The sequence below is a fragment of the Haliotis rubra genome, unplaced genomic scaffold (assembly GCF_003918875.1).
Source record: "Haliotis rubra isolate DU_JTF1 unplaced genomic scaffold, ASM391887v1 Scf856, whole genome shotgun sequence".
Lineage (NCBI taxonomy): Eukaryota > Metazoa > Mollusca > Gastropoda > Lepetellida > Haliotidae > Haliotis > Haliotis rubra.
This window is the reverse complement of record NW_025767586.1, coordinates 190,512-216,921: the sequence shown is the minus strand read 5'-3', so window position 1 is coordinate 216,921 and position 26,410 is coordinate 190,512. Positions and strand designations below refer to the sequence as shown.

The 26,410-nt window shown below is 40.2% G+C and overlaps 2 protein-coding genes and 1 long non-coding RNA gene across 8 annotated transcripts in view; 2 read left to right on the top strand and 1 right to left on the bottom strand.

The window, feature by feature from the left end:
• The window catches only part of LOC124262795 (IWS1-like protein), a 29,214-nt gene extending 25,237 nt beyond the window's left edge, over nucleotides 1-3,977 (top strand). For both annotated transcript variants that reach the window (XM_046697344.1, XM_046697342.1), the window contains one exon: nucleotides 331-3,977. In XM_046697344.1, the coding sequence (XP_046553300.1) occupies nucleotides 331-456 (126 nt within the window). In that variant the 3' untranslated portion in view covers nucleotides 457-3,977. The remainder of the gene's footprint in view (nucleotides 1-330) is intronic.
• Nucleotides 3,962-26,410, bottom strand: part of LOC124262793 — a 37,149-nt gene continuing 14,700 nt past the window's right edge. Inside the window, exons 1-6 of one of the 5 annotated variants that reach the window (XM_046697339.1) lie at nucleotides 21,738-21,840; nucleotides 18,400-18,962; nucleotides 18,289-18,348; nucleotides 16,063-18,057; nucleotides 13,967-14,092; nucleotides 3,962-8,413 (exon numbers count right to left, since the gene is read on the bottom strand). In XM_046697339.1, the coding sequence (XP_046553295.1) occupies nucleotides 6,066-8,413; nucleotides 13,967-14,092; nucleotides 16,063-18,057; nucleotides 18,289-18,348; nucleotides 18,400-18,814 (4,944 nt within the window). In that variant the 5' untranslated portion in view covers nucleotides 18,815-18,962; nucleotides 21,738-21,840 and the 3' untranslated portion in view covers nucleotides 3,962-6,065. Of the gene's footprint in view, nucleotides 8,414-13,966; nucleotides 14,093-16,062; nucleotides 18,058-18,288; nucleotides 18,963-21,737; nucleotides 21,841-26,410 lie in introns of those variants that run through there. The other 4 variants (XM_046697340.1, XM_046697337.1, XM_046697341.1 and 1 more) reach the window with 4 other exon arrangements.
• LOC124262797 lies at nucleotides 18,064-18,415 on the top strand. Its single transcript, XR_006894699.1, has 3 exons — nucleotides 18,064-18,156; nucleotides 18,277-18,327; nucleotides 18,388-18,415. It is a non-coding gene; the product is annotated as an uncharacterized LOC124262797 (long non-coding RNA).

Genomic DNA, 26,410 nt, shown 5'->3' with positions numbered 1-26,410 from the left:
GGGTAGGGAGGGAGGGTGATTAAAGAAGTTAAAAAGATGAGGGTAAAAAAACCAGTCACACAAGCTGGGTCAGGCGGGACGGAAAGGAGAGAACACATGCATGGTAGAAAACAAAACAGACACTTCCGGTTGTTGTGCAAGTTAGACATCATGACACATGATTCTGCACCCATGTTGGGAATTGAACTCAAGTCTATGGCGGGACAAGCAAACGCCTTAACCACATGGCTACCCCCACCACCCCTATGTAAGGATATAGTTCAATCAGTTAAAAACACACGATTAACAAAATGCTTATTCTGTATATGCTGTATGACATTTGTTTTACAGAGTACAGGAAAGAAAGATCCCAGTCGGTATGATAAACATGCACGAGCATTTGCAGACAAAAAGAAGCACAATAAGGCCCAGAGAGCAATCACCATCAGTATCGAGGGCCGGAATATGGCTCTCTGAGTCCTCGGATGCATGCTGGGAATGCTCCTTGTCAACCAGTCTCCATCAACGTAATGGTTCAGGAACATGGCCCCGACACTTCTGATGCATGCTGGGAATACTCCTTGTCAACCAATCTCCATCAACGTAATTGTTCAGGAACATGGCCCCGACACTTCTGATGCATGCTGGGAATACTCCTTGTCAACCAATCTCCATCAACGTAATTGTTCAGGAACATGGCCCCGACACTTCTGATGCATGCTGGGAATACTCGTTGTCAACCAATCTCCATCAACGTAATTGTTCAGGAACATGGCCCCGACACTTCTGATGCATGCTGGGAATACTCCTTGTCAACCAGTGGTCATCGATGTAATGGTTCAGGAACATGGCCCCGGAACTTCTGATGCATGCCGGGAATGCTGTTTTCATCAGCGTAATGGTTCAGGAACATGGACCTGATTCTTCTGATGCATGCTGGGAATATCCAATGTCAGCCAATCTGAGTTAAGGACACTCAGCCAGATCTGCAGGCTGTTCACCGAAACAGAGATGCGATGAAAATGATGTTTCTGAGGATTATTTTTGATCTGTAAAGAAACACCATTAAATGCAACTAGTGTATGAATGCTCTAAGCTATTCCGGCAGTTACGGAAAAGTGTTTGTTTAAAAAAATTCACTGTTTATGATAGTGATATATACATGAAAAATGTGAGTAGGTCACAGAAAATGTTTTAGTTTGAGAAAGGGAATGAATTATCTGAGAGAAAGTGTAACACTATTTGGCATCAAACTACTGCTACTTTCCAAGGAGAAGGGGTTTACCATGTAACATTACTTATTTGTGTGACTAGAGTCTATTTGGCAGTGTAATACATTACAATGAATTATGTTACAAGTTGTACTTGGAATTTCCAAGTGAAACATTAATTTTACATTTGAAGACTTATTTACAACCACAACATGGTTGATGCTAATTTATGTCTCTGTTCTGTACATTTTGATAATTTTATGCATGAGAGTGCTGACAAAAACTACACAAGAAATCAGCCCCAAGAATGATTCTAGGGGACAATTTCTTGGATTGTTATTATGTTTCTCTGCAACGTCATTAAAATCAGATCTTCGTTGTCTCTACTGCAAACAACAATCTGAGGACATCCCATAACAGGTCATGTCAGGGCGAAATGTCGTCTAACCAATCAGTAGGTCACTTCCTAAACAGGCAACGAAGGTTATCATTGGGTATTCTGAATGGCAGTCATGGGTTGTGTGACAATCTGAATGCAAGATATTGTCTGTCTTTCACAGGGATAAATCTTTGATGAAATAGACTTTTAACAGCCCATGGAAAGTACATCTCCGCCATATGTATGGCTTTACAGATTTTTGGGTGTGTATTTTTTCAGTTTTCACATTTTATCAATGATCTTATCAAAACGTTTTAAAGTGTAATCTGGAATTACCATTTTGAAACTTGCTGTTCAGCTCGTTGAAGATTTTTCTGATTTGCTAATGTTCAGGTTCCTGTTAGTCATTTACCTGGTTGTCGGAGTTCGTGAAAGGATGTGACTCAATTGTAATGGGATGTTCTCTTTGGTATAACTGTACTGAGCACACAAATATGATTTTAATGAGACTGATTTTCTGAAAATAATGGTCATTTTCTCAAACTGAGATGGAACTTTAGATTGTAATCCGACAATGACATGGACTATGCGGTAGTTCGCGAAGAAGCTTTATATTTAAATTTCTTTACTGGATCTCTGATTCCAAGATATCTGGTATGGCAACAAACTGTGTGTATCTGACTGTTGAGAATGCGAACAGTTAACATATATATGGAAATGAACCTATGTTCTGGTTGTCAGGACAAAAGGCATTTTTACAACACCTAGGTATGGGATAACAAGTGTTTCAGGGCCCCCCAGTTTGCTGAATGTCTCTCAGCCGTGTCAGGATCTGCTAATTGGGGGAAATATATCCCAGAGTTACCATGGTAATGATGATTGGTCAGTTGATGCTATATCAAAGGCTCAATGTCTATGTCATTTTGTCTTTCCTCATGAAACTGACACAATGTCACATGACTGAAGTACTGTTCCAATCTGTGTTCAACCAAACCCTATTTTGAAGTATAGGTGTTTAGTACAGGAGACATGTCTTCAAGGGCATAGATCTTGAGAACCTCATTAAAATAAATATATCTTATGGATCATTTATAAGATTGCTAAACATTCATCTACCGATATAGATGTACTGGAGAAGAATGTTGGATGTAAAAATAATTCTTATTTGCACAACTTTTGATCCCTAAAGAAGCAAGTTTGACAATGACAATATGGTGTTTTACTAATTTAACTATTTCCAATTATGATTACTTCTGAAAACTACATACTTCATGAATCAGAGATCATTGATTAGAACCTGCCACCTGGCACAGTTTGTGAAGTCCAGCACCGTATAGCTTCCTCATGCCCAAGTAGTCGACATGAAAACAGTATTCATTCTGTTCCATTTATTCATTTCATTTCATTCGCTTGTTTAGCGTCCAGTTCTTTTTTACATGCAGATATTCATTCCACATGATAGTCTAATGTTTGTATTGCTGAAACTCCATGAAAGATAGACTGGTTCAGTATTATCCCATGGGGATCATTTCCTGCCTCCTTGTTGTGAGGGGCGGTGGGGTAGCCTAATGGTTAAAGCGTTGGCTCATCACGCCGAAGGCCCGGGTTCGAATCCCCACATGGGTACAATGTGTGAAGCCCATTTCTGGTGTCCCCCGCCGTGATGTTGCTGGAATATTGCTAAAAGCGGCGTAAAACCAAACTCAGTCAGTCAGTCCTTGTTGTGACGTTAAACTGGAAGTAATCCATAATGAGTGAGTATAGTAATACGCTGCTTTTAGCAACATTCCAGCTATATCATGACAGGGAACTCCAGAAATAGGCTTCACACATTGTACCAAGATGGGGAATCAAACCCGGGCCTTCAGTGTGACTAGTGAACACTTCAGCCACTAGGCTACCCCACCGCCCAGAAGTTACCATAATGGGAAATACTCAACATGTGAACAAAGACCAAACTGTAAATGGGCTTCAGACATTGTACGTATGTTGAAATTGAAACCGAAACCTGGTCTTCAGTGTGATGAGCGAACGCATTAACCACTTTGCTTCCTGGGACCCTATCTACAAAACGTTCATTTGTAAGCCGATGATAACGTATAGATTTATGATAACACTTTGTGGTTTGGGATTCTGGTACTGAACAAGCAACATGATGTTCAAACAATTATAATGGGAATTAGTCAGTGTGTGAACAAAATACCATAAAATTTAAAATTGATGTCTGTGCGCCATGCATTGAAGTCTGAGGAGAGATTTGAAGTGAAGATGTGGAAGTGGTAGCCTGGTCATATGGTGTCATGTATTATTCTGAATCATTCATCAATTCATTGTGTACATATGTCGTACATACACCTGTAAATAGATTTACGACTGAAAAATGAAGAATATAAAATTTTGAAATCATTCTTTATTGTTGTTTGTCAATTTTACAAATGGTAACATTAGTAAGTGGAACAATGGAAGCATTTTGGTCCCAACTGATCAATTTATTTGTTTGTTGTTTAAATGCCTCAGTCAGCAATATTCCAGCTATATGGTGGCATTCAGTATATAATCGAGTCTAGATGAGGCAATCCAGTGGTCAAGATCATGAGCATCAATCTATACAATTGGGATACGATGACATGTGTCAACCATGTCGGTGAGCCTGAACCCAACTGATCAAGGAACAGATGTCCAAGTGATCAAGGAACCATTAATGAGACAATCTCCATGGTCAAGTGGAAAGAGCTTCTGACCAGATGTTTGCTTGTTTCTTTATTGTTTAGCCCCATGCTCAGCAATATTCCAGCTATATGGTGGCGGTCTGTAATTAATTGAGCCTAGACCAGACAATCCAGTTATCAACAGTATGAGCATTGATATATACAATAGGGGTATTGCCCAGAAAGCGGAAGCAAGGTGCTTCTCTGAGCACACTTTCACACCAGTTGATCTGAACATCATCCAATGTTTGTGTTATAACTGATCACCATCAAGTTAGCAGCATAGCTCCCTGTGCTACTAATAACAGCATGTCATTAAATGTTAAATTACTGGCAAACAAGGATAAGTTGGACCGGCGCAGAGAACTCGAGAAGTAGGCGGTGCAATGAGCAAACCCATTTGGTTTTTGAAAAGTAGAGCAGATGTAGGCTAGTGCACATGCATTGCATGAGGATGAAATTGAGTCCACGCGTAGCTGCAGACGCCATGCTCATAAGACTCTCACGTCAGTGTAGCAAGTGGCACTACACTTGATCGCGGACAACCTGGGTCCCCTTCGCTAACAATGGCAAGCGCCAGTGGGCGGCACTCGTACATGCTAATACGGGTCAATTGTCAGGTCGGTGCTCAACTTATCCTTGTTTCCCAGTAAGTGTTCACAGTTTCATCATTAGAAGCTAATGGTAATTAAAGACAAGAAATCTCAGGGATCAAAGAACCAGTCAACACTGACAAGGCTCGCTGATTAACAGACCATGCGCAAATATACAAGCTGAGTTGCTAAGCAACAGTATAACCGCCATTACTAAAGTAGCTAACAAACCTCTGACAAGGCTATCGACAATATGTATTGACATCCAATATAGTCGGTTGTGACCAATTATCACTGGAATTATTAACTCATAGGTCTATATATCAAGTAACCTCTCCTTGGGTAATTAGGGAAATTAGTACTGAGAACCTGCCCCTAAAATATGTCAAATACAGCTAAATAAAAGTTTCGTGTTAAAAAATAAAGACATTTGGCACCAATGAAACATTGCTAAAAACAGCGAAAAACAAGGGTGCTGAAACACACCAGCACCATGTTTGATTCAAACGCCCAAGCACAACAGCCTAGTGCATGTGGAAGACAGACAATGGTATGACATCTCAATAGTGCAAGCTGTAGGATGGACACATGTAGTGAGTATAATGAATTATTTTAAACATTAAGTTGTCTTAATATTTTAAAGAAATATTCTTCGTTGATTTCACATTCATATTTAGTTTTTGGTGTCTCACACACACACACACACACACACACACACACACTCTCTCTCTCTCTCTCTCTCACACACACACACACACACACTCTCACACAAACTCTCTCACACACAAACACACTCTCTCACACTCGCACACAAACACTCTTATACCACAGACAAACTCACACACACTCTCTCTCTCTCACACACATGCAAAATAAAAACAAAACAAACAAAAACAAAAAAAGAAATGACAACAAAAAACAAACAAACTTAACTTAGCTAATTTGTTGCTGTGCAGATGAATCATTGCTGATGTACCTGCTGGACCAGGAACACCCACACATTTCCTTACTCACATTCACTTGTTGTAACTTGTTCTATGAGTAAGTTGTGGAACATTTTGTTTGCTGACAGAGGGGTTGGGGGGAGAGACCACAATTGGACTTCACACATTTTACCATGTGGGGAATCTGCCCTGGTTTCAGAAGCATGACAAACACACATGATCGTAATCGTGATCATGATCGTGATGGTGAATCATTTCTGATTTACTTTATCACTCTCATTCATTTGTTCAATTAGAAACTTCTGTAACTTTTTGTGTGTTGTTAGCTTCAGAGCGGGTTTTTTCGTGATGTCCAAGGCAAACACATCAGCTCCATTCTTCAAGAGCTTTTCAGCAATTGCAACATGATTCCTCTGACATGCAACATGTAGTGATGTCTGCTTCTTGTTGTTCAAAGCATTCACGTCTGCACCTTTCTTGATTAGAAACTCAACCATGGCAGGCCCCCCAAACTCACAAGCAAGATGAAGACATGTGGCAAGGAACTTGTTCTGTAATTTTAAATCCTGCAAAGTTGGTTTCAGTTCTTTTAGAACCCGCAGACCCCCTGGCCTACAGCAAGCAGTGTGGAACGCAGTGTTATTGGTAGAATCCACGCATTTAGGAACAGCACCTTTCTCAACAAGCAGTTTCACCAACTGGGGTTCCTTACTTGCACATGCATAATGTATAGGGAACCGTAGGTCGGGAGCTGGACCAATAACGTCTACAAGTTTAGGCCAGGCTGTCAGTAAAACCTTCACCACTTCAGTCCTTCCGTTTTCACAGGCTTCATGTATTGCCATCTTTTTCAACTGATGCCCTATCTTTGCTTTTGCTCCTTGATCTATCAGAAACTTCACGATGTTGGCATGTCCATGTTTGGCCGCAATGGTCAAGGGAGTGTTGTCATAGTGATCATGAAGGTCAACTGGAGAGTGGTATTCGGTCACCAGCAGCTCCACCACTGGGAGATGACCATGGAGACATGCAGTGTTAAGCAACCCACCTACTTGAACAACTCCTTCAACTGGGGACACAGTCAAGGAAGCTTCACTACATGTTGGCATTGCAAGGGACATTGTTGCACAGTCTTCTACCATATCGGAAGATGATTTTACAACCTTGAAAACTATTTTCAGAGCCCCTACATTTCCTGAGATACAACATGCTCGAGCGATTCTTTTAATGTCCTCTTTAGATATTGGTAGCTTGCGTTTCTTGTGTTCATGGAAAATCCACCGAAACAAGTGTTCTTTCTCATTCCATGATGACCAAAATAATAACGGAAATTGATGAAGATTGTCTTTTGATTTTAGGATGGAGTTGATATCTGTTTTAGTCTCACAGTAATTTGCGAAACTCTTGATAAATGAACCATCACCTAAAGCTTGATGACGAGTAACCAGATATGGAGAACCTGAGCGTATCTCAGTCACAAATCTTTCAGACAAGAAGTCAAAATGACCACTCCTTATTGGGAAATTTCCCTCATCATTTTCTTCCTTACTTTGAGAATTTACAAGCACTCTCTCACACAGAAATTCCCCAGAACAAATCTGCAGAAGTTGTTTGGGATATTCAGTCCCAAATACAATAGCAACAGCATCGCATACACAGCTATCTATGAAGATGAAGGAATCGTTGTTTTCAGACCTTTTCAGGTACAGGCCTTCATTCAGAAGATCTTTGGTGGCTGATTCTAGTTGAGTCAACGTCACTTCATATGGCAACATGGCAAGAACTTTTTCTGCTTTCTTCAGAATGAGACTGTCTTCTAATACATCTTTAAGGAAGGAATCCTGTAGCTCTCCCAAAACCATCACAAGCAATAGTACTATAAAATAGCTCTTATCATCCTTTTGCCACAACAATTGAGCTGAAAGCTTATAGTATAGAACTGGCTTCTGGAAGAACTTAACAGATTTTCCTTGGTCATGTAAATATGGTGACTTTGTAAATATTTCACAACATTTGGGGAAGGCAAGTGTGGAATTATTTGCACAGTTTACAATTTTATCCACTAAGTCATCTGGAAGGATAACATCGCGTTGCTTGAGATGTGTATACAAGATGGTTCTTTTGTCACTGACGGTCAAGCCACCAACCTGTTTCACATCGACAACAGAACTTGCAGTAAAGAATTTCTTAAGTTTTAAATATGGCCGACATTTTGTAAAAATCCTGTTGTTGCAAGTAAAGATGAACCTTTTGTTACCAGAAACACAAACGCTAACTGAGGCAAAATACTCCAGCAACAAATTTAGCTTCGCTTGATCGAAGTCTGATACTCCAAAAGTGTTTTTGATGAATATTCCCTGTTTCTCATCTATGTTCAATGCCTCCCTCATTTCTTGTACACTTAACAGGATCAGAGGTTCAAAGTCCTGCTCTTTTCGCAATTTCAGAAGAACTGCTTTTGCTATCATGGTCTTGCCTGCTCCAGGAGGTCCAACAATGAATACCACGTTTTCCTCCTTTGACACTTTCCATACTTCATGAAAAGCCTCTGTCTGGACAAACAGCTTCTCATTACTTGCAATCTCCCTCAGGCTCTGAGCTGCAATACAAGATAAATACAGATTGACTAAGTGAGCATGTGACACCACGGACAGGCTTAAAACAATTTACAGTAAATCTTGAAATTGTTGCATCGCCAAACAATTACGACTGCTGGCTCCTAGCCAATCTGTGCAGTTGGGATACAATGACATGTGTCAACCAAGTCATCCAGCCTGGACCCCGTTCCTCAAAGCAATCATAGCACTATGACTGTCGTAGTCTATGTTATAGTATGGGAGTTACGATCATCTTAGCGCTACGACAGTTGTAAGTCTATGTTATAGTATGGGAGTTACAATCATCTTAGCACTACGACAGTTGTAAGTCTATGTTATAGTATGGGAGTTACGATCATCTTAGCGCTACGACAGTTGTAAGTCTATGTTATAGTATTGGAGTTATGATCATCTTAGCACTACGACAGTTGTAAGTCTATGTTATAGTATGGGAGTTACGATCACCTTAGCGCTACGACAGTTGTAAGTCTATGTTAAAGGTCACATGCAACCAAAAAATCAAACATAATTAAAACACAATTATCACTTCTTCATGACATATAATATGCATTGCTGATTATGAAAAAACAAATAAACAAAATTATAAGCCTATAATCGCGCAGATCAAAAGTGCAATATTTTGTACTTGGGTTTACCTCCCTCGAAACAAAGCAGCCGGGAAACCAAACCCAGTCAGAGCGGGTGGGTGTGCACTCAAGTGTAACGGCTGGTTCATTAGCAGATGCCGCCTTCACAGCTCATTGTGTGTGTATATATAGAGATGTTGGGTTTTGTAAATACATGCTCATTTTTTGTGTATAACATTTTGCAATCAACAGACATCATAACATGTCATGTGTTCAAGTATCACACCTGCCTGTCTGTGTAATTACATAATGTGACAGAGACCAAACTCGGGCCATAAATCAATGCGTTTTGTTTATGGTGTATAGCCTGATTGGTGTTAAGTTCAAATTGCATGTGGTCAGTGATCGCAGTTGTGTATTGATTATTGTCATTAGCAGACAGGCAGGCAGGCAGACACACAGGTGTCAATAAAACAAGACATTGAGTTTTGTCTGTGACAGCGACATATCTATATCACAGTTAGAAATTGTGTCAACGCTAAATAATGACATTGCTTTTAAGTATCTAACTGAGAAAGTGACTCGGTAAGAAGAACGTGTGGTGAAATAGACAAATGAAATTATATAAACAGTTTATTTACTGTCATAACATATAAAAAGCTCGCGCCTGTGAGATATCAACAAAACATTATAAAATGACTCACACCAAAGCCTTCACCGAGTATTCACCAGACAGCCCCCTTCCAAGTTGCGCGAACCTATTTCACTGTGCACGTGCTATGAGCCAACCCAGCTGTTGAAACCCGTATTTATGATCATCTTAGCACTACGACAGTTGTAAGTCTATGTTATATTATGGGAGTTACGATCACCTTAGCGCTACGACAGTTGTAAGTCTATGTTATAGTATGGGAGTTACGATCATCTTACCGCTACGACAGTTGTAAGTCTATGTTATAGTATGGGAGTTACGATCATCTTAGTGCTACGACAGTTGTAAGTCTATGTTATAGTATGGGAGTTACGAACATCTTAGCCCTACGACAGTTGTAAGTCTATGTTATAGTATGGGAGTTACGATCATCTTAGCACTACAACTGTCATAAGTCTATGTCAAGGTATGGGAGTTATGATCATCTTAGCACTACGACAGTTGTAAGTCTATGTTAAAGTATGGGAGTTACGATCATCTTAGCACTACGACAGTTGTAAGTCTATGTTAAAGTATGGGAGTTACGATCATCTTAGCACTACAACTGTCATAAGTCTATGTTAAAGTATGGGAGTAATGATCATCTTAGCACTACGACAGTTGTAAGTCTATGTTAAAGTATGGGAGTAATGATCATCTTAGCACTACGACAGTTGTAAGTCTCTGTTAAAGTATGGGAGTTATGATCATCTTAGCGCTACGACAGTTGTAAGTCTATGTTAAAGTACGGGAGTTATGATCATCTTACCACTACGACAGTTGTAAGTCTATGTTATAGTATGGGAGTTACGATCACCTTAGCGCTACGACAGTTGTAAGTCTATGTTAAAGTATGGGAGTTATGATCATCTTAGCACTACGACAGTTGTAAGTCTATGTTAAAGTATGGGAGTTACGAACATCTTAGCACTACGACAGTTGTAAGTCTATGTTAAAGTATGGGAGTTATGATCATCTTAGCACTACGACAGTTGTAAGTCTATGTTAAAGTATGGGAGTTATGATCATCTTAGCACTACGACAGTTGTAAGTCTATGTTAAAGTATGGGAGTTATGATCATCTTAGCACTATGACAGTTGTAAGTCTATGTTAAAGTATGGGAGTTATGATCATCTTAGCACTACGACAGTTGTAAGTCTATGTTATAGTATGGGAGTTACGATCATCTTAGCACTACGACAGTTGTAAGTCTATGTTAAAGTATGGGAGTTATGATCATCTTAGCACTACGACAGTTGTAAGTCTATGTTAAAGTATGGGAGTTACGATCATCTTAGCACTACGACAGTTGTAAGTCTCTGTTAAAGTATGGGAGTAATGATCATCTTAGCACTATGACAGTTGTAAGTCTATGTTAAAGTATGGGAGTTATGATCATCTTAGCACTACGACAGTTGTAAGTCTATGTTAAAGTACGGGAGTTATGATCATCTTAGCACTACGACTGTCGTAAGTCTATGTTAAAGTATGGGAGTTACGATCATCTTAGCACTACGACAGTTGTAAGTCTATGTTAAAGTATGGGAGTTATGATCATCTTAGCACTACGACAGTTGTAAGTCTATGTTAAAGTATGGGAGTTACGATCATCTTAGCACTATGACAGTTGTAAGTCTATGTTAAAGTATGGGAGTTACGATCATCTTAGCACTACGACAGTTGTAAGTCTATGTTATAGTATGGGAGTTACGATCACCTTAGCGCTACATCAGTTGTAAGTCTATGTTAAAGTATGGGAGTAATGATCATCTTAGCACTACGACAGTTGTAAGTCTATGTTAAAGTATGGGAGTTACGATCATCTTAGCACTACGACAGTTGTAAGTCTATGTTAAAGTATGGGAGTTATGATCATCTTAGCACTATGACAGTTGTAAGTCTATGTTAAAGTATGGGAGTTATGATCATCTTAGCACTACGACAGTTGTAAGTCTATGTTAAAGTATGGGAGTTATGATCATCTTAGCACTACGACTGTCGTAAGTCTATGTTAAAGTATGGGAGTTACGATCATCTTAGCACTACGACAGTTGTAAGTCTATGTTAAAGTATGGGAGTTATGATCATCTTAGCACTACGACAGTTGTAAGTCTATGTTAAAGTATGGGAGTTATGATCATCTTAGCACTATGACAGTTGTAAGTCTATGTTAAAGTATGGGAGTTACGATCATCTTAGCACTACGACAGTTGTAAGTCTATGTTATAGTATGGGAGTTACGATCATCTTAGCACTACGACAGTTGTAAGTCTATGTTAAAGTATGGGAGTTATGATCATCTTAGCACTACGACAGTTGTAAGTCTATGTTAAAGTATGGGAGTTACGATCATCTTAGCACTACGACAGTTGTAAGTCTCTGTTAAAGTATGGGAGTAATGATCATCTTAGCACTACGACAGTTGTAAGTCTATGTTAAAGTATGGGAGTTACGATCATCTTAGCACTACGACAGTTGTAAGTCTATGTTAAAGTATGGGAGTTATGATCATCTTAGCACTACGACAGTTGTAAGTCTATGTTATAGTATGGGAGTTACGATCACCTTAGCGCTACGACAGCTGTAAGTCTATGTTAAAGTATGGGAGTTATGATCATCTTAGCACTACGACAGTTGTAAGTCTATGTTAAAGTATGGGAGTTACGATCATCTTAGCACTATGACAGTTGTAAGTCTATGTTAAAGTATGAGAGTTACGATCATCTTAGCACTACGACAGTTGTAAGTCTATGTTAAAGTATGGGAGTTACGATCATCTTAGCACTACGACTGTTGTAAGTTTATGTTAAAGTATGGGAGTTACGATCATCTTAGCACTATGACTGTCGTAAGTCTATGTTAAAGTATGGGAGTAATGATCATCTTAGCACTACGACTGTCGTAAGTCTATGTTAAAGTATGGGAGTTACGATCATCTTAGCACTACGACAGTTGTAAGTCTATGTTAAAGTATGGGAGTTACGATCATCTTAGCGCTACGACAGTTGTAAGTCTATGTTAAAGTATGGAATTATCATCATCTTAGCAGTACGACAGTTGTAAGTCTATGTTAAAGTATGGGAGTTACGATCATCTTAGCACTACGACTGTCGTAAGTTTATGTTAAAGTATGGGAGTTACGATCATCTTAGCACTACAACTGTCATAAGTCTATGTTAAAGTATGGGAGTTACGATCACCTTAGCACTACGACAGTTGTAAGTCTATGTTAAAGTATGGGAGTTACGATCATCTTAGCACTACGACTGTTGTAAGTCTATGTTAAAGTATAGGAGTTACGATCATCTTAGCACTACGATCATTTTGTGGAATGGGGCCCTGACCATTAATCCCATTAGTCACCTCTTCCAACAAGCATGGGCTGCTGAAGACCAATTTTAACCCGAATCTCCACAAGTTGATAATGATCATCTTGGGGCACCTGTGTAAGTAGGGCTGGAAAACGCCCTCATTTTCATATTGCGATATATTGCAATAATTTAAGAGATATGCAATATATATTGTGATATACTGACTGGAAGGTTTCTGCCCAGTGTGTACATCATAAATTCATAATAGCTCTCTGTGTGCGACATCATCTTCTCAGTTGCTGTTACACCATACTTTCCGGCTCCCGGTCCCCATTGTGTATGGCTGTATCCCAATGGTTTACAGATAAATAAAATAACATAGAGCCTTAATGTGGAATATATTGCACCAACGTTTTGCGATAAAGGTAATAGTACAACATGATTTTCATAGTCAGTGTGATTTGCTTAAACAGAATGCACTTCAGTGCAGTATGTAATTATTGTTACTGTATGTGATTCATTCCGATTCAATGTGTTAACATGAACTATTGCCAAATGAAACAAAAACCAGATTTAGTTGAACTACTTGAGGCTCTACTAATAAGTCCAAATACAAATTGGTCCATTTGAGGCCACTTAATTCCTCCAAATGAAACCACTCAAACCCACAAAACGTAAAGTATTTGGTAGACTATTTGGCCATTTTAGAGCCTTTTATAATGACACTTCCACTTGTGGAATGTTACACGAAACCAACAGAAATAAAGGGGTATTCGGCACATTTAGAGCACATTTGTTTGCTATGGAAATCAAGGGCAGATAATTCAAAAGGAGCTAACTTTGGATGACCCAATATATTGCAGAATCTGAACCATATCGCGATAATCGTATTGCGAGATACTATACCGGTTTACCGGTAATATTGCACAGACCTATGTGTAAGTATATCCTGACGTTGCACCTACTTCTAATGTTATGGTAACCTTCCCCCGTTGACATCTTGAAGATATTTTTATTGTAGTTTAAGTTTCCCACTGCTTGCACATTGTTGGAGCGATTGACAGAAACCGCCATGGCACTCTTGTCTTGACCTGTAATGGAAATATGATCATAACAGACCATGGCAATCTCCGAATGGACAATCTGATTTTGTTTCGTTAGGTATGGACGAGTTAAATAATGCTGAAAACAGAAACGGTTGGGGAGGGGAGAGAGAGGTGTGAAGAGAAACTATAGAGCATGGAGAGATGGAGAGAAGGAGATAAGGATATCAAATGAGTTGTATGAATGAGTAAGGGACGCAGGGATGAGAGAGGGGGTCTTACATCATGTACATGAGAGAGAGCAGTGTGAGAGTGAGTGAGTTTAGTTTTTTGCCACACTCAGCAATATTCCAGCTATATGGCGGCGGTCTGTAAATAATCGAGTCTGGACCAGGCAATCCAGTGATTAACAGCATGAGCATCAATCTGCGCAAATTGGAACCGATAACATGTGTCAACCAAGTCAGCGAGCCTGACCACTGGATCCCGTTAGTCGCCTCTGACGACATAGGTTACTGAAGACCAATTCTACCCCGGATCTTCACGGGTTGAGTGGCATGAGACAGAGGGTCATGAACGAGAGAGAAAGAGGTGAGGATAAGTGCAAGGGGTGTGAATGACAAAGGCAGGAGTGATTGTGAGGGACAGGTGTGAATGAGAGAGGCGGGTGTGATTGAGAGAGATGAGTGTGAATGAGAGAAAGGAGTGTGAATGGGCGAGACAGGAGTGAATGAGGGAGAGGTTGTGAATGAGAAAAGAGAGTGAATGAGAGAGTTGCATAAGAGAGAGAGCAGCGTGAGAGAGAGTGAATGAGGAAGAGGGGTGTGAATGAGAGAGTGGGGCATGAATTGAGATCAGAGTGAATGAGAGAGAAGTGAGGATGAGTGAGAGGGGAGTGAATTGTGAGAGGAGAGTGAGTGAGGCGCATAAACAATGATGAATGGCAAAGAGGAGCATGAATGAGAGAGAGAGCAGAATGAGAGAGAGCAGCATGAAAAAGAGACGTGTGATGGAGGGGTGCGAATGCAGAGAGGAGCATGAATGAGAGAGAGAGCAGAATGAGAGAGAGAGCAGCATGAAAAAGAGACGTGTGATGGAGGGGTGCGAATGCAGAGAGGAGCATGAATGAGAGAGAGCAGAATGAGAGAGAGAGCAGCATGAAAAAGAGACGTGTGATGGAGGGGTGCGAATGCAGAGAGGAGCATGAATGAGAGAAAGAGCAGAATGAGAGAGAAAGCAGCATGAAAAAAGAGACGTGAGAGAGGGGTGCGAATGCAGAGAGGGGCATGAATGAGAGAGGGACGTGAATGACAGAGTGGAATGTGAATGGCGGACGGGCGTGTATGAGAGAGAGCAGCGTGAAAGAGAGACGTGAGAGAGGAGGGTGCGAATGCAGAGGGGCATGAATGAGAGAGGGACGTGAATGACAGAGTGGAATGTGAATGGCAGACGGGCGTGTATGAGAGAGAGCAGCGTGAAAGAGAGACGTGAGAGAGAAGGGTGCGAATGCAGAGAGGGGCATGAAAATGAGAGAGGGACGTGAATGACAGAGTGGAATGTGAATGGCAGACGGGCGTGTATGAGAGAGCAGCGTGAAAGAGAGACGTGAGAGAGAAGGGTGCGAATGCAGAGAGGGGCATGAAAATGAGAGAGGGACGTGAATGACAGAGTGGAATGTGAATGGCAGACGGGCGTGTATGAGGGAGAGCAGCGTGAAAGACAGACGTGAGAGAGAAGGGTGAGAATGCAGAGAGGGGCATGTATGACAGAGGGGGAGTCAATGACACAGAGGTACATAAATGAGAGAGTGGGGCATGAATTGAGATCAGAGTGAATGAGAGAGAAGTGAGGATGAGTGAGAGGGGAGTGAATTGTGAGAGGAGAGTGAATGAGAGACGTGAGAGAGAAGGGTGCGAATGCAGATAGGGGCATGTATGACAGAGGGGGAGTGAATGACAGAGAGGTACATAAATGAGAGAGTTGGGTGTGAATCCCCCACATACAGAGTTTTCACTTACTTGCTCTGTTAACAGTCAGATTCTGATTTCTCTTCAGAGATGAGCAGCCTGCTGCATTACCAAAAGGTAGAGCTAATGTACTCATGTGATCCACATTTCCCAGAAATATATCTTTCTCTAAGTGTCTTGCTAAAGGCATCCTCTGTTTATCCAGAAGTATCTGTCCTACTGTTTCAGTCACAGTATCAACACCAGTCTGTTCAAATGGTAATGGTCGTTTACAGAACTGACTTGAATCTTCATCCGAGCAGTCTTCCACCATTATGGAGGCTGGATTGATAGGCTGATATTTGGATTTCATATTCAAGAATTCATCTATCTTTACCCGTTCATCCATTTCCAACTGAATGTGAGGAGGGTCCTCTAACAATGGCAGGGAAGACGAACTTCGTATCTGTTCAGCAGCTCCTGCACAATGCTGTAGTTCTCTCTCAGTGTCAGTGATTCTCTCTGCCTGTTCTCTCTTCTCTGTCTTTATTTCATCAAAGTCTTGTATTCCTTTCTGACTTCTACCTCTCCTATGGACATCTTTCATAATTTTGTCTATTTGTGCTAGCCCTGTTTCACTTATTCCCATTTCACCTCTGCCCATTACGCTTTTGCCCAGTTCACTTCGATACGGTTCACTTCTGCCCATTTTATTTTTGCCGAATTCCCTTTCTCCTATTTCACTTCTGCCCATTTCACTTTGCTCCATTTCACTTTTTCCCAACTGACTGCTGCCCATCTTACTTGTGCCCAATTCCTTTCTGCCCATCTTACTTGTGCCCAATTCCTTTCTGCGCATCTCACTTGTGCCCAATTCCTTTCTGCCCATCTCACTTGTGCCCAATTCCTTTCTGCCCATCTCACTTGTGCCCAATTCACTTTGATCTTTTTCACTTTTCCCCATCACATTTTTATCCCTCTCACTTCTATCCATCTCACGTCTGCTCACCCCTGTCACGTCTGCAGCATCAAGGACTGGGAAGTGTCTACCTGACTGGATACCATGGGCATTGTGTGTTGTTGATTCAGCAGTGTTGTCTCCATGTGAAGCTGAATGTATACCAGCATGACTCTCATCAACTTTAAGACAATACTTTTTCCTTTCTTTATCGTTCCCAGTGGTGAATATGTCATTGCATGTAACCCCATTTGCTGTTTGACTGTGTGAATGCCATCCATCTAATTTCATATTGCTCATCATCTTCATCAGAGAAGCTTCCTCGGAGACATCAGCCTCACCTGCTGGATCTCTTCCACCCAAAGCCTCATGTAGATTGGATGGTGTCCCTGTATCACCTATCCCTTCACAGGCAACTGTGGACTTCAATTTACAGTCAGATAGAACTGCTTTCATCTCTGTCTGCATCTTTGCGGGTATTTCATCAATTCTGAGTCCCTTAGATAGATTTGTTCTGGAAATAAAAAATGAATCCTCTGAGCTATTGGAGGTCATTCCACTGCTTGTCATAGACCAGTTCATATTTGACCGAAATTCTCCCATAATGTCCTTCATGGTAAATGGAGTGTCCACAGTATAGTCCTCCTGCCCATTGGGTATCATCTGCAACAATGAATCACTCTCAATTCTGTGATTTCTTTTGGATCCCTGTGAGGCTGGTGGATCCACTGAATGATTGTGTTGTCCTTCAGAACCCCCCACCGCACCATATTTGCCAGGTGACCAATGGTCATTACCTGCATTCACTGAGCCCTGTTCTGCTGGGTGCCTTTTGTCAGGTTGGACATAATCAGTCTCCATATTGCTTACTCCTAGGTCTGCACTTCTCACGGGTATGGATGAAGTTCGAGGCCAAACTGCCTGTCTCTTGTGCCTACCATTCACTGTCACAGAACCAACATTTATTACTGGCAGTTGGTACCCTGGTATACTTGTAGCATGACCTTCATAGCCAACGCTCGTTACAGGTATTTGGAATCCTTGCACACCTGTATCATGACCCCCTTGATAACCAACACTCATTACAGGTACTTGGAATCCTTGAACACCTGTACCATGAACCCCTTGATAACCAACGCTCGTTAATGGTACTAGGGATCCTTCCACACCTGTATCATGACCCCATTGATAACCAACACTCGTTACAGGTATTTGGAATCCTTCCACACCTGTATCATGACCTACGTGATTACCAACACTCGTTACAGGTTCTTTGAATCCTTGTACACCTGTATCAGAACCTCCTTGATTACCAATGTCCGTTACAGGTACTTGAACACCTGTATCATGACCTCCTTGATAACCAACCCTTGTTACAGGTACTTGGAATCCTTGTACACCTGTATCAGAACATCCTTGATAACCAACATTCGTTATAGGTACTTGCACACCTGTATCATGACCCCCTCTTGTCAAAGGAACTGGATGCCCTTGTACATCTCTATTGTGAACAGGATGACACAAAGGATCCCCCTTCCAAGACGTAGCTTGTCCCCACGTTGCCCATGTAACAGTCTGATCGCCACCTCCACAAACAACATTCCCATCAGTCTGCATGAGGTGGGAGTTTCTCAGACACACCGCACCCTGTTTCACAGAATCAATGGGAATGCCACCCACTTTGGATTTATTTGACAGACTGTCCACAGAGCAGTCAGCGCAGCCAATGTCAGACAAGTCTATCAGGTCATCACTGCCACTGGATGCTGCTCTGTAACTGGGTGTTTGTTGTCTGCTATGTCCGTCTACAGCTTGTTCCTCAGCGGCAGGGAACACACATGCAAGACGTGACTGTCTTCTGGACATGATACACACTTACACACTGACTTGTAACAACTCTGGTGACTACCATTCTGATAATCGAGTGGTGTTCAGTTGGTAGCTGTTTGTCTACTGAGCTCTAGCGACTTTTTGTCTTGTGCTAAAGCCATCTTGACTCTCAGAGTGTATGTGTCTGAAAACAGAGAAATACAGTTTAAGTTTTAGCTCACCTGTATATTTGATCTCATAAGTGCAACAGTATAGATAAATGCTAAATATCAGAGCTTTTTAAATGACGCAAAATCAAGTATCTGTTAGTTCCATAGAAATATGTAGTCAAACTTCTTGTATCGTCACATTATTACATGTCTGTGTTCCAAAGTAAGGTTTGTTTGTTTGTCGTTTGATGCTGAAGTCAGTAATGTTCCAGCAGTATGGTGGCAGTCTGTACATAATTGCATGGAGGACAACAGGAAAATCTATTTTCAGCTGAACTTAATATTTTGTCATCTAGTGCAAGTTTCTTGGGGGAGTTGATTTGGTCAATTTGAAACAAAATCGGTTAAAATCTGCGGATCAGCAGAAAATTGCCATCCCTGTAATTGAGTCTGGACCCTTGGATTTCAGTTAATGCTTGCTACAGATTTATACTGATAATATAGCACTCATATAAATTTGAATTTTTATAAAAAGGAATAAAGTTTCTTGTACTGAGTCTGACATATGGTATTGTTTTGTCCTGAATGATTAAAATATCAAGCTTTTCAATGCAGGTGTTCTCATGCTCTAACTATAATAGCTCAGATGAGACAAATTTGAGTTGAACAAACATATTTCTTAAATAGATACAGAAGATCACATGAGCGTGTACTTATTTCATAAATATGACATATAAAGTATAAAAACTGTATTTTGTAAACTTTGGCCAAGTGTGAGACACATCATTTATTTCTAAAATATGAGTGAGTGAGTGAGTGCTTTTAGCAATATTCCAGCAATATCACGGCGGGGACACCAGAAATGGGCTTCACACACTGTGCCATGTGGGGAATCGAACCCAGATCTTCGGCGTGACGAGCAAACGCTACTAGGCTACCCCACCGTCCCTCTAAAATATGATAAAGTGATGATACAGAAAAACTCAAAGGTATCAAAATCTTAAGAAAAGCAAGTTTTATGGATGTAAACTTCTTTATTGGGAATAATACAGACATTTCGGGAGTGTAAGCTTGCTCCTTCATAAACTATTAAAATCTTTTTAATATGATGAGACTCTTTAAAGAGAACACAAATTTTCATTCCCTAAAGTAACATTAGGAAAAGGACAGAGTTTATGCTTGAGAGAACAGCTAAATTTCTATTTTAATGCCACAATATTTACAGCTTTGTTTTTATTAGCCCAATGCACAAGGAAATCCCTGTCTTCACTCCCTGCAACTTAATGAAGTAGATTTTGAGCAAGGGCTAGATGTAGGGCTAGATACTAGACTAAACTACTATATATATACCTAGATACATAGGGTAGGAAAGGTGGTTACATCATCCTTTTGACACTGGACTGGATTAACTATATGTGTGCGTGTGTTTCTGCATGTCTCATGCGTGTGTGGGGGGGGGTGTTGGGGTGGGGTGGTGTCTGTGTGTGTGTGTGTGGGGGGGTTTGTTCTGTGTGTTTATGTCGGTCTATGCTTGAGTGCATGTCTGTATGTGTGTGCGTGTCTACTTGGGTGTGATGTTTCTGTGTGTGTGCATGTGTCTCTGTGACAACATTCAACTTATACAACAGAAAATATGTCTGGACCAGACAATACAGTGATTGACACTATGACCATCAATCAGTTGATGTGTGTGTCTATCTGTCTATCAATCTGTGTGTTCAGAATAAGAGATCATTGGACCGTTACCTGTCTTATTTCCACCGGTATCACCTAACACCATACGAGGCAACTCACACGTCTTTGGCTTCAGACTCAAGCTTTCATTCCTCATGTCACTGTCTCACGACAAAATTGATAAACCTCACACAAAACTGGGTGTGTATGAAAACTGTTAACTTTAGTTTTTTTCATTAGCATGCACATTTTGACCAGTTGACCCCCGACAAATAGGTCTGAATACAATGTTTTCAGTGACTTTTTAATAAGAAAATTTGATGATTTTTATGGAAAAGCATGTACAATGTGAATGACCCCCCTAAAATTATGGAACCCCCCCCTGCATGTCATGTACAAAATCAATGACCCCCTCTCCCCTTCCCATGATTTCTAGGCATAATTTTAAACATATTATTATGTACAAAATTGATGACACACACACCCAGCACGTGTGTACAAAATTGACTGACACCCCTCCTCCCCAGCTCCCCAGAACAAAATGGGTACACACCCCACACACCCCACCCACCCCCATATCATCATCTGACCCACCCCACCCCTAGCCATAAATTATGAACGGTCCCTTATCTAGACAGGGACATCTCAACTTGACTCAAGCCAATTTTTTCTCTTCTTGAGTTGGAGGCTCTAGCTCTTAACACCCTCAACATTTTGACACTGGAATGGACTACCTATTACACAGTTGAACACAGAACTTGGCAACACAGTGACTCAACCACGATGCTTATAATAATCACCGACATACTTCAGAAACCACGCCTGTGCTACACCATGTCCCATTTTCAGGTTGATATCACATCTCACGCGTAACTCTCTCAGTTGTCGCAAGCTTTGGCTCACTGACCCTGTAACTACTGTTCAATACTAATTAACTCGCATTCGTTTGGTACTGAATTTTGCATGGTTTTGTGGTCGGGAAATCCCAACCGCCATTGCGTCATGTGTGTGTATCGCCATTGCGTATCAATACTATCAAATCCCTTTAAACTCCAAAGTTGACGGGTACTGATTTTGCTCTGTCGATACTGGTCATGTGATTATTTGACCTCTGTTCTCTAATTACAGGGACTTACAATTTCCTTGTAGCAACTGTAAACATCCAATGCGGAAAAGATAGCGGATGACTGTGACGCATGCTGCTGGCACGAGACGGCGTGTGACGTCACCAGGGGAATCCCCAAATCAGATGTTCGTTTGAATACCGCTAGAAAATGGGATCGAAATCCATTGTCGTATGTATTCCAGGCAAAAGGCAAAAATGTTGCCGTCTCTCCATAGCCTGTTGGTATATAAAGACAACAACAACAACAACAACAACAAAACATTTCACCACAGTCACCTATTCTATTTCCATGGTGATTCGTTTCGCATGTTAGAACTGCTCATTATATTTCCTTACACTGTGAGAAAAGCATAGGGTCAAGGAATAGAATGGTGATACAACGTACAGGAACCTGTTAACGCTATGTGGGTTAAACATAGACCATAGATCTAAACACACATATATAAACTATTTATATATATACATGTGTGTGTGTTGTGTGTGTGTGTGTGTGTGTGTGTGTGTGTGTGTGTGTGTGTGTGTGTGTGTGTGTGTGTGTGTGCGTGCGTGTGTGTGTGTGTGTGTGCGTGCAGATCTATGGTCTATGTTTAATCTACATAGCGTTAACAGGTTCCTGTGGATGATACTGACGAAACACCGGTTTTGAATACAGGATATTTAAATTTCAAGTTTCATAAGATTTGGGAAAAAATTAGATTAATTTGGATTTTTATCCATTCTTCTGAGTGAGTGAGTGAGTGCGGGTATTGTAAGAATCCTTTATACGTGTCGAATTAGTCGTTGCAGTAACCTGCCGTCATGTAAATGTCTGAGGAATTTAGTTTGAGCCTGCAGCTTCTAAAGTCTTCGGTTCCTGATGCACAAATGTTCGTCGCGTGAAGTATTAAAAATGTTGTAACTTTATTTATATCTGAGGATGCAAGGTGTAGAATAAACAATGTTACGAATTCAATATATACAAATGCCAGTAGATTTGATGGAGTTCCGAGGCACCAAGGACTTTGTAACATTTGTAATAACAACTTTGTAGAAAATTAATTTCATTTCTTATTTGAATGTGAAGTGTATCAGGGCTGTACGTATTTTGAAGCATTACCATATTAAATTGATCAGCAATACTTTTAGAACACATTATCATGTACCAATTTACAACAGCAACAAATTGTTCTGATTATTAAAGATTATTAAAGAACACCGTTGATTCTATATCTGAGCCCCTGTGTTTACTGTTTCAATTTATCATTAAAGCATAGTGTATCCAAATATGTGGAAAAAGTGCACATGACATGCCACTGTATAAGAAAGGTGATCACTCTATTGTTTCCAATTATATACCTATTTCTCTTTATAAGTTGCATAGGAAAAACTATTTGAAAGAGTTGTATATAAACACTTGTATAACTATTTCCATGTTAACAAACTTTTTATATAAGTTCCAATCGGGGTTTAAAGCAGGTCATTCAACTGTCCATCAATTAATTGAACTTTACCATCATATTTGTACATCTCTAGACAGCAAAGAAAAATATTGTATGATATTTTGCGATGCATCCAAAGCTTTTGATCGTGTGGCACAAAGGGCTTGTACTTAAATTAGAGAAGTACGGTATTAGAGGCCAGCTTTTACAATGGATTTCGAGTTATATAAGTGATCACAGTCAACACGTCATTGTATATGGAGCTATATCCAAGCCCAGGTATTTAACAGCTGGCGTCCCCAGGGATCAGTATTGGGACCGTTTTTATTCGTGGTCTATGTTAACGATATTGCTGATAAATTAGATTGTGTAACAAGACGTTTTGCTTGATGACACTTCGCTTGGAAAATCATCGAAAAGTACTAAAGAAATCGAAACTTCTCTTAATGCCAATGTAGACATATAGCTGGGGCAAAACTGGTTGGTCTCATATAATCCTGCAAAACAGAAGCAGTGTTGTTTTCTATGATTGATGAAACTGAAGAATTGAAATTATTTTTGACGGAAAGCAAATTAATTTGGTAAACAATCATAAACATCTCGGAATAACATTTGAAGCAAACGGCAAATGGTCTTGTCACACTAATCAAATTATCAAGTCGTGTTCCAAAGTGATATCATCAATGCGAAAATTGAAATATTTACTAAACAGAAATACAATCAACAATATATATAAGATATTTATCAGACCACACTTTGAATATGCTTGTGAATCATGGGATGGTTGTACCGTACAACAGAAGGAAAACTTAGAGAAACTTCAGTTAGAAAGCTGCCAGAATAGTTGCTGGTCTTCTTAGATATACCTCACGGGAAATTCTATATTATGAGACAGGGTGGGAAAGACTGGATGAACGAAGGAAAAGAAGAAAACTTTGTCTATTTTAAAAAATTCAAAATAATTTAGCTTCTGTTTACTTAAAAGATATTACTCCAGATAGTGTGGGATCCAAATCTAACTATAACCTTAGGAATGCTAACAATATTATCCTTCCTTCTGCAAGGTTAAGACTTTCGTATGATTCCTTTTTCCATCAACTGTAAGAATATGGAATAATATTTCTGAAAACCGAAAGAAATAAACCTTCATTACAAAGTTTCAAGTTATAAACAGTGCTTGTGAAAATGTACATCACTTCCTATTAGAATGTAGACTGTACAGCATTCAAAGAGAGATATTAATGTTAAATATTAAAAAATATTGTAAACCGTGATTCTCCAATCACATTGTCACTGATGTTACTTGGAAGTCCTGACCTGACTATTCAACAGAATGAATGCATTTTCAAATGTGCGCAAACTTTTATTCATCAATCAAATCGTTTTGAGTGATCACATAAGTCGTCCCTTCCTCTGTTCTCTCTTTTACTTTCCTATCTCTTCTCTGTATTCTTTCCTAAGATGTATATAATACAAATTGTACGTATGTAAATATTAGGGAGCGGGTATTTTAAGTTGGAGAACTTTTCCCCAATCCTTTCACATTTGTGAATATAATATGTTTAAATCATTGTTCTGATTACATTAAGGAAGCATTGTCATTGCGTTCTTTATACATATATGAATATGATTGTTAATGCCACTACCTTTATACTTACACTTGTTTATTTTGTATTGTACATGGGCCTAAGGCCTTGTTTGACGAATATAATATAAACTTGATTGATTGATTGAGTGGTATTCTTTATTTCAAAACGTGTTATTGTATAAATGATTACAAATGATATTGTTAGATAATTGGCGAAGCGCCCTACTGTAAATCACGCCATTTACCATGAAAAATAAATTGTATTATTATCGCATGAATCTGCCTCTGTTCTCCAAACAATCCCGGATTGGACCAAGTGTACACATTATCAAACGTCCAATGTCAGCTTGGTTCACTCCATCCCATTCTTCCTGCAGCGCAACGCCATGTTCGTTGAGAGCGGCCGGTGGTTAGTGACGTTGATGTGCGCGCTGTCCATTGATATCCCACACATGTTTGATGGGTGACAAGTCTGCACTGATTGCTGTGGTAAAGGTGGTTGTGTTCTCCCGCGTTGGAGTACTAAATAGATTATTACACGAGCAAGTGTGTCATACGACTTATACGAAACGAGTGTGAAATTTACAGACTTTTGTAATAACTTCTTTATTATCCCAATTAAATGTATTCATGTACATTTGTGCAGTAAAACACTGTAGGCAAGTGTGACGGCCCTGTTCATTGACGTCACGTTCAATTATTGAATGACGTCACAGACGACGAAACACAGAAACAATGGTTGCTAGGCAAAAGTGCACATATATATATGACACTGGTTATGTTTCACCACTAGGATATATAAGTAACAATACGAGCTCTGTGTGCTCTGATCTTCAGCAACCCATGCTTGTTGTAAGTGTCTGGTGGTCGGGCTTGCTGACTTGGTTGACACATGTCATCCTATCCCAAATGCATTGATCGATGCTCATGTTGTTGATCACTGGATTGTCGGGTCCAGATTATTTACAGACCGCCGCCATATAGCTGGGATACTGCTGAGTGCGGCGTAAAACTAAACTCACTCACTCACTGAAATGTACAGCAACACACCGGCTCGTTTCACTGTAAATCTCGAATTTCACCAGGACCATGTTCAAGCAAAAATCATGAAATTGGCGTGTCTGCACGTGGTTAGTTATAAACACGACAAGCTTTTATTTCAAGGGTGTATCTCTCAAATCCAATGTCTGGTGTCGCGTTTCATTTCCACTGTACATGTAACTAAGACGTATAGAAACATCGACTGGTCAATTATGTATAAAGAAACATATCTACCATAAAGTGCATCATCGAGTATTGATTATCGGGTGTAGTGACCTCCATTGTGAGTGAGGAGATAGCTTCGGAGATCGACAAGATAGACCAAAACACAACGAGCAACTATGTCGGTGCTAACAAATATATATATCTGCTTAGTCATGCTTAAATAATAGTTTACGGAATACATAACATGTACTTAGAGAAACGATTAATTGACGATTGTCGACCTTGTGACACTCTTGTGACAACATCGTCTCAGGTTTTATATCGGGCATTAAGCATGTACTTTTAAAACTACGCACGTACTCACACACTCACTCACCCACAAAACCTGTGTGTGTGGCACAGACATCTGAGGACACAATCAGCACTAGCTAGCATGGACCTCTAAAACCCCTGGGAACAACCAGTAATTGT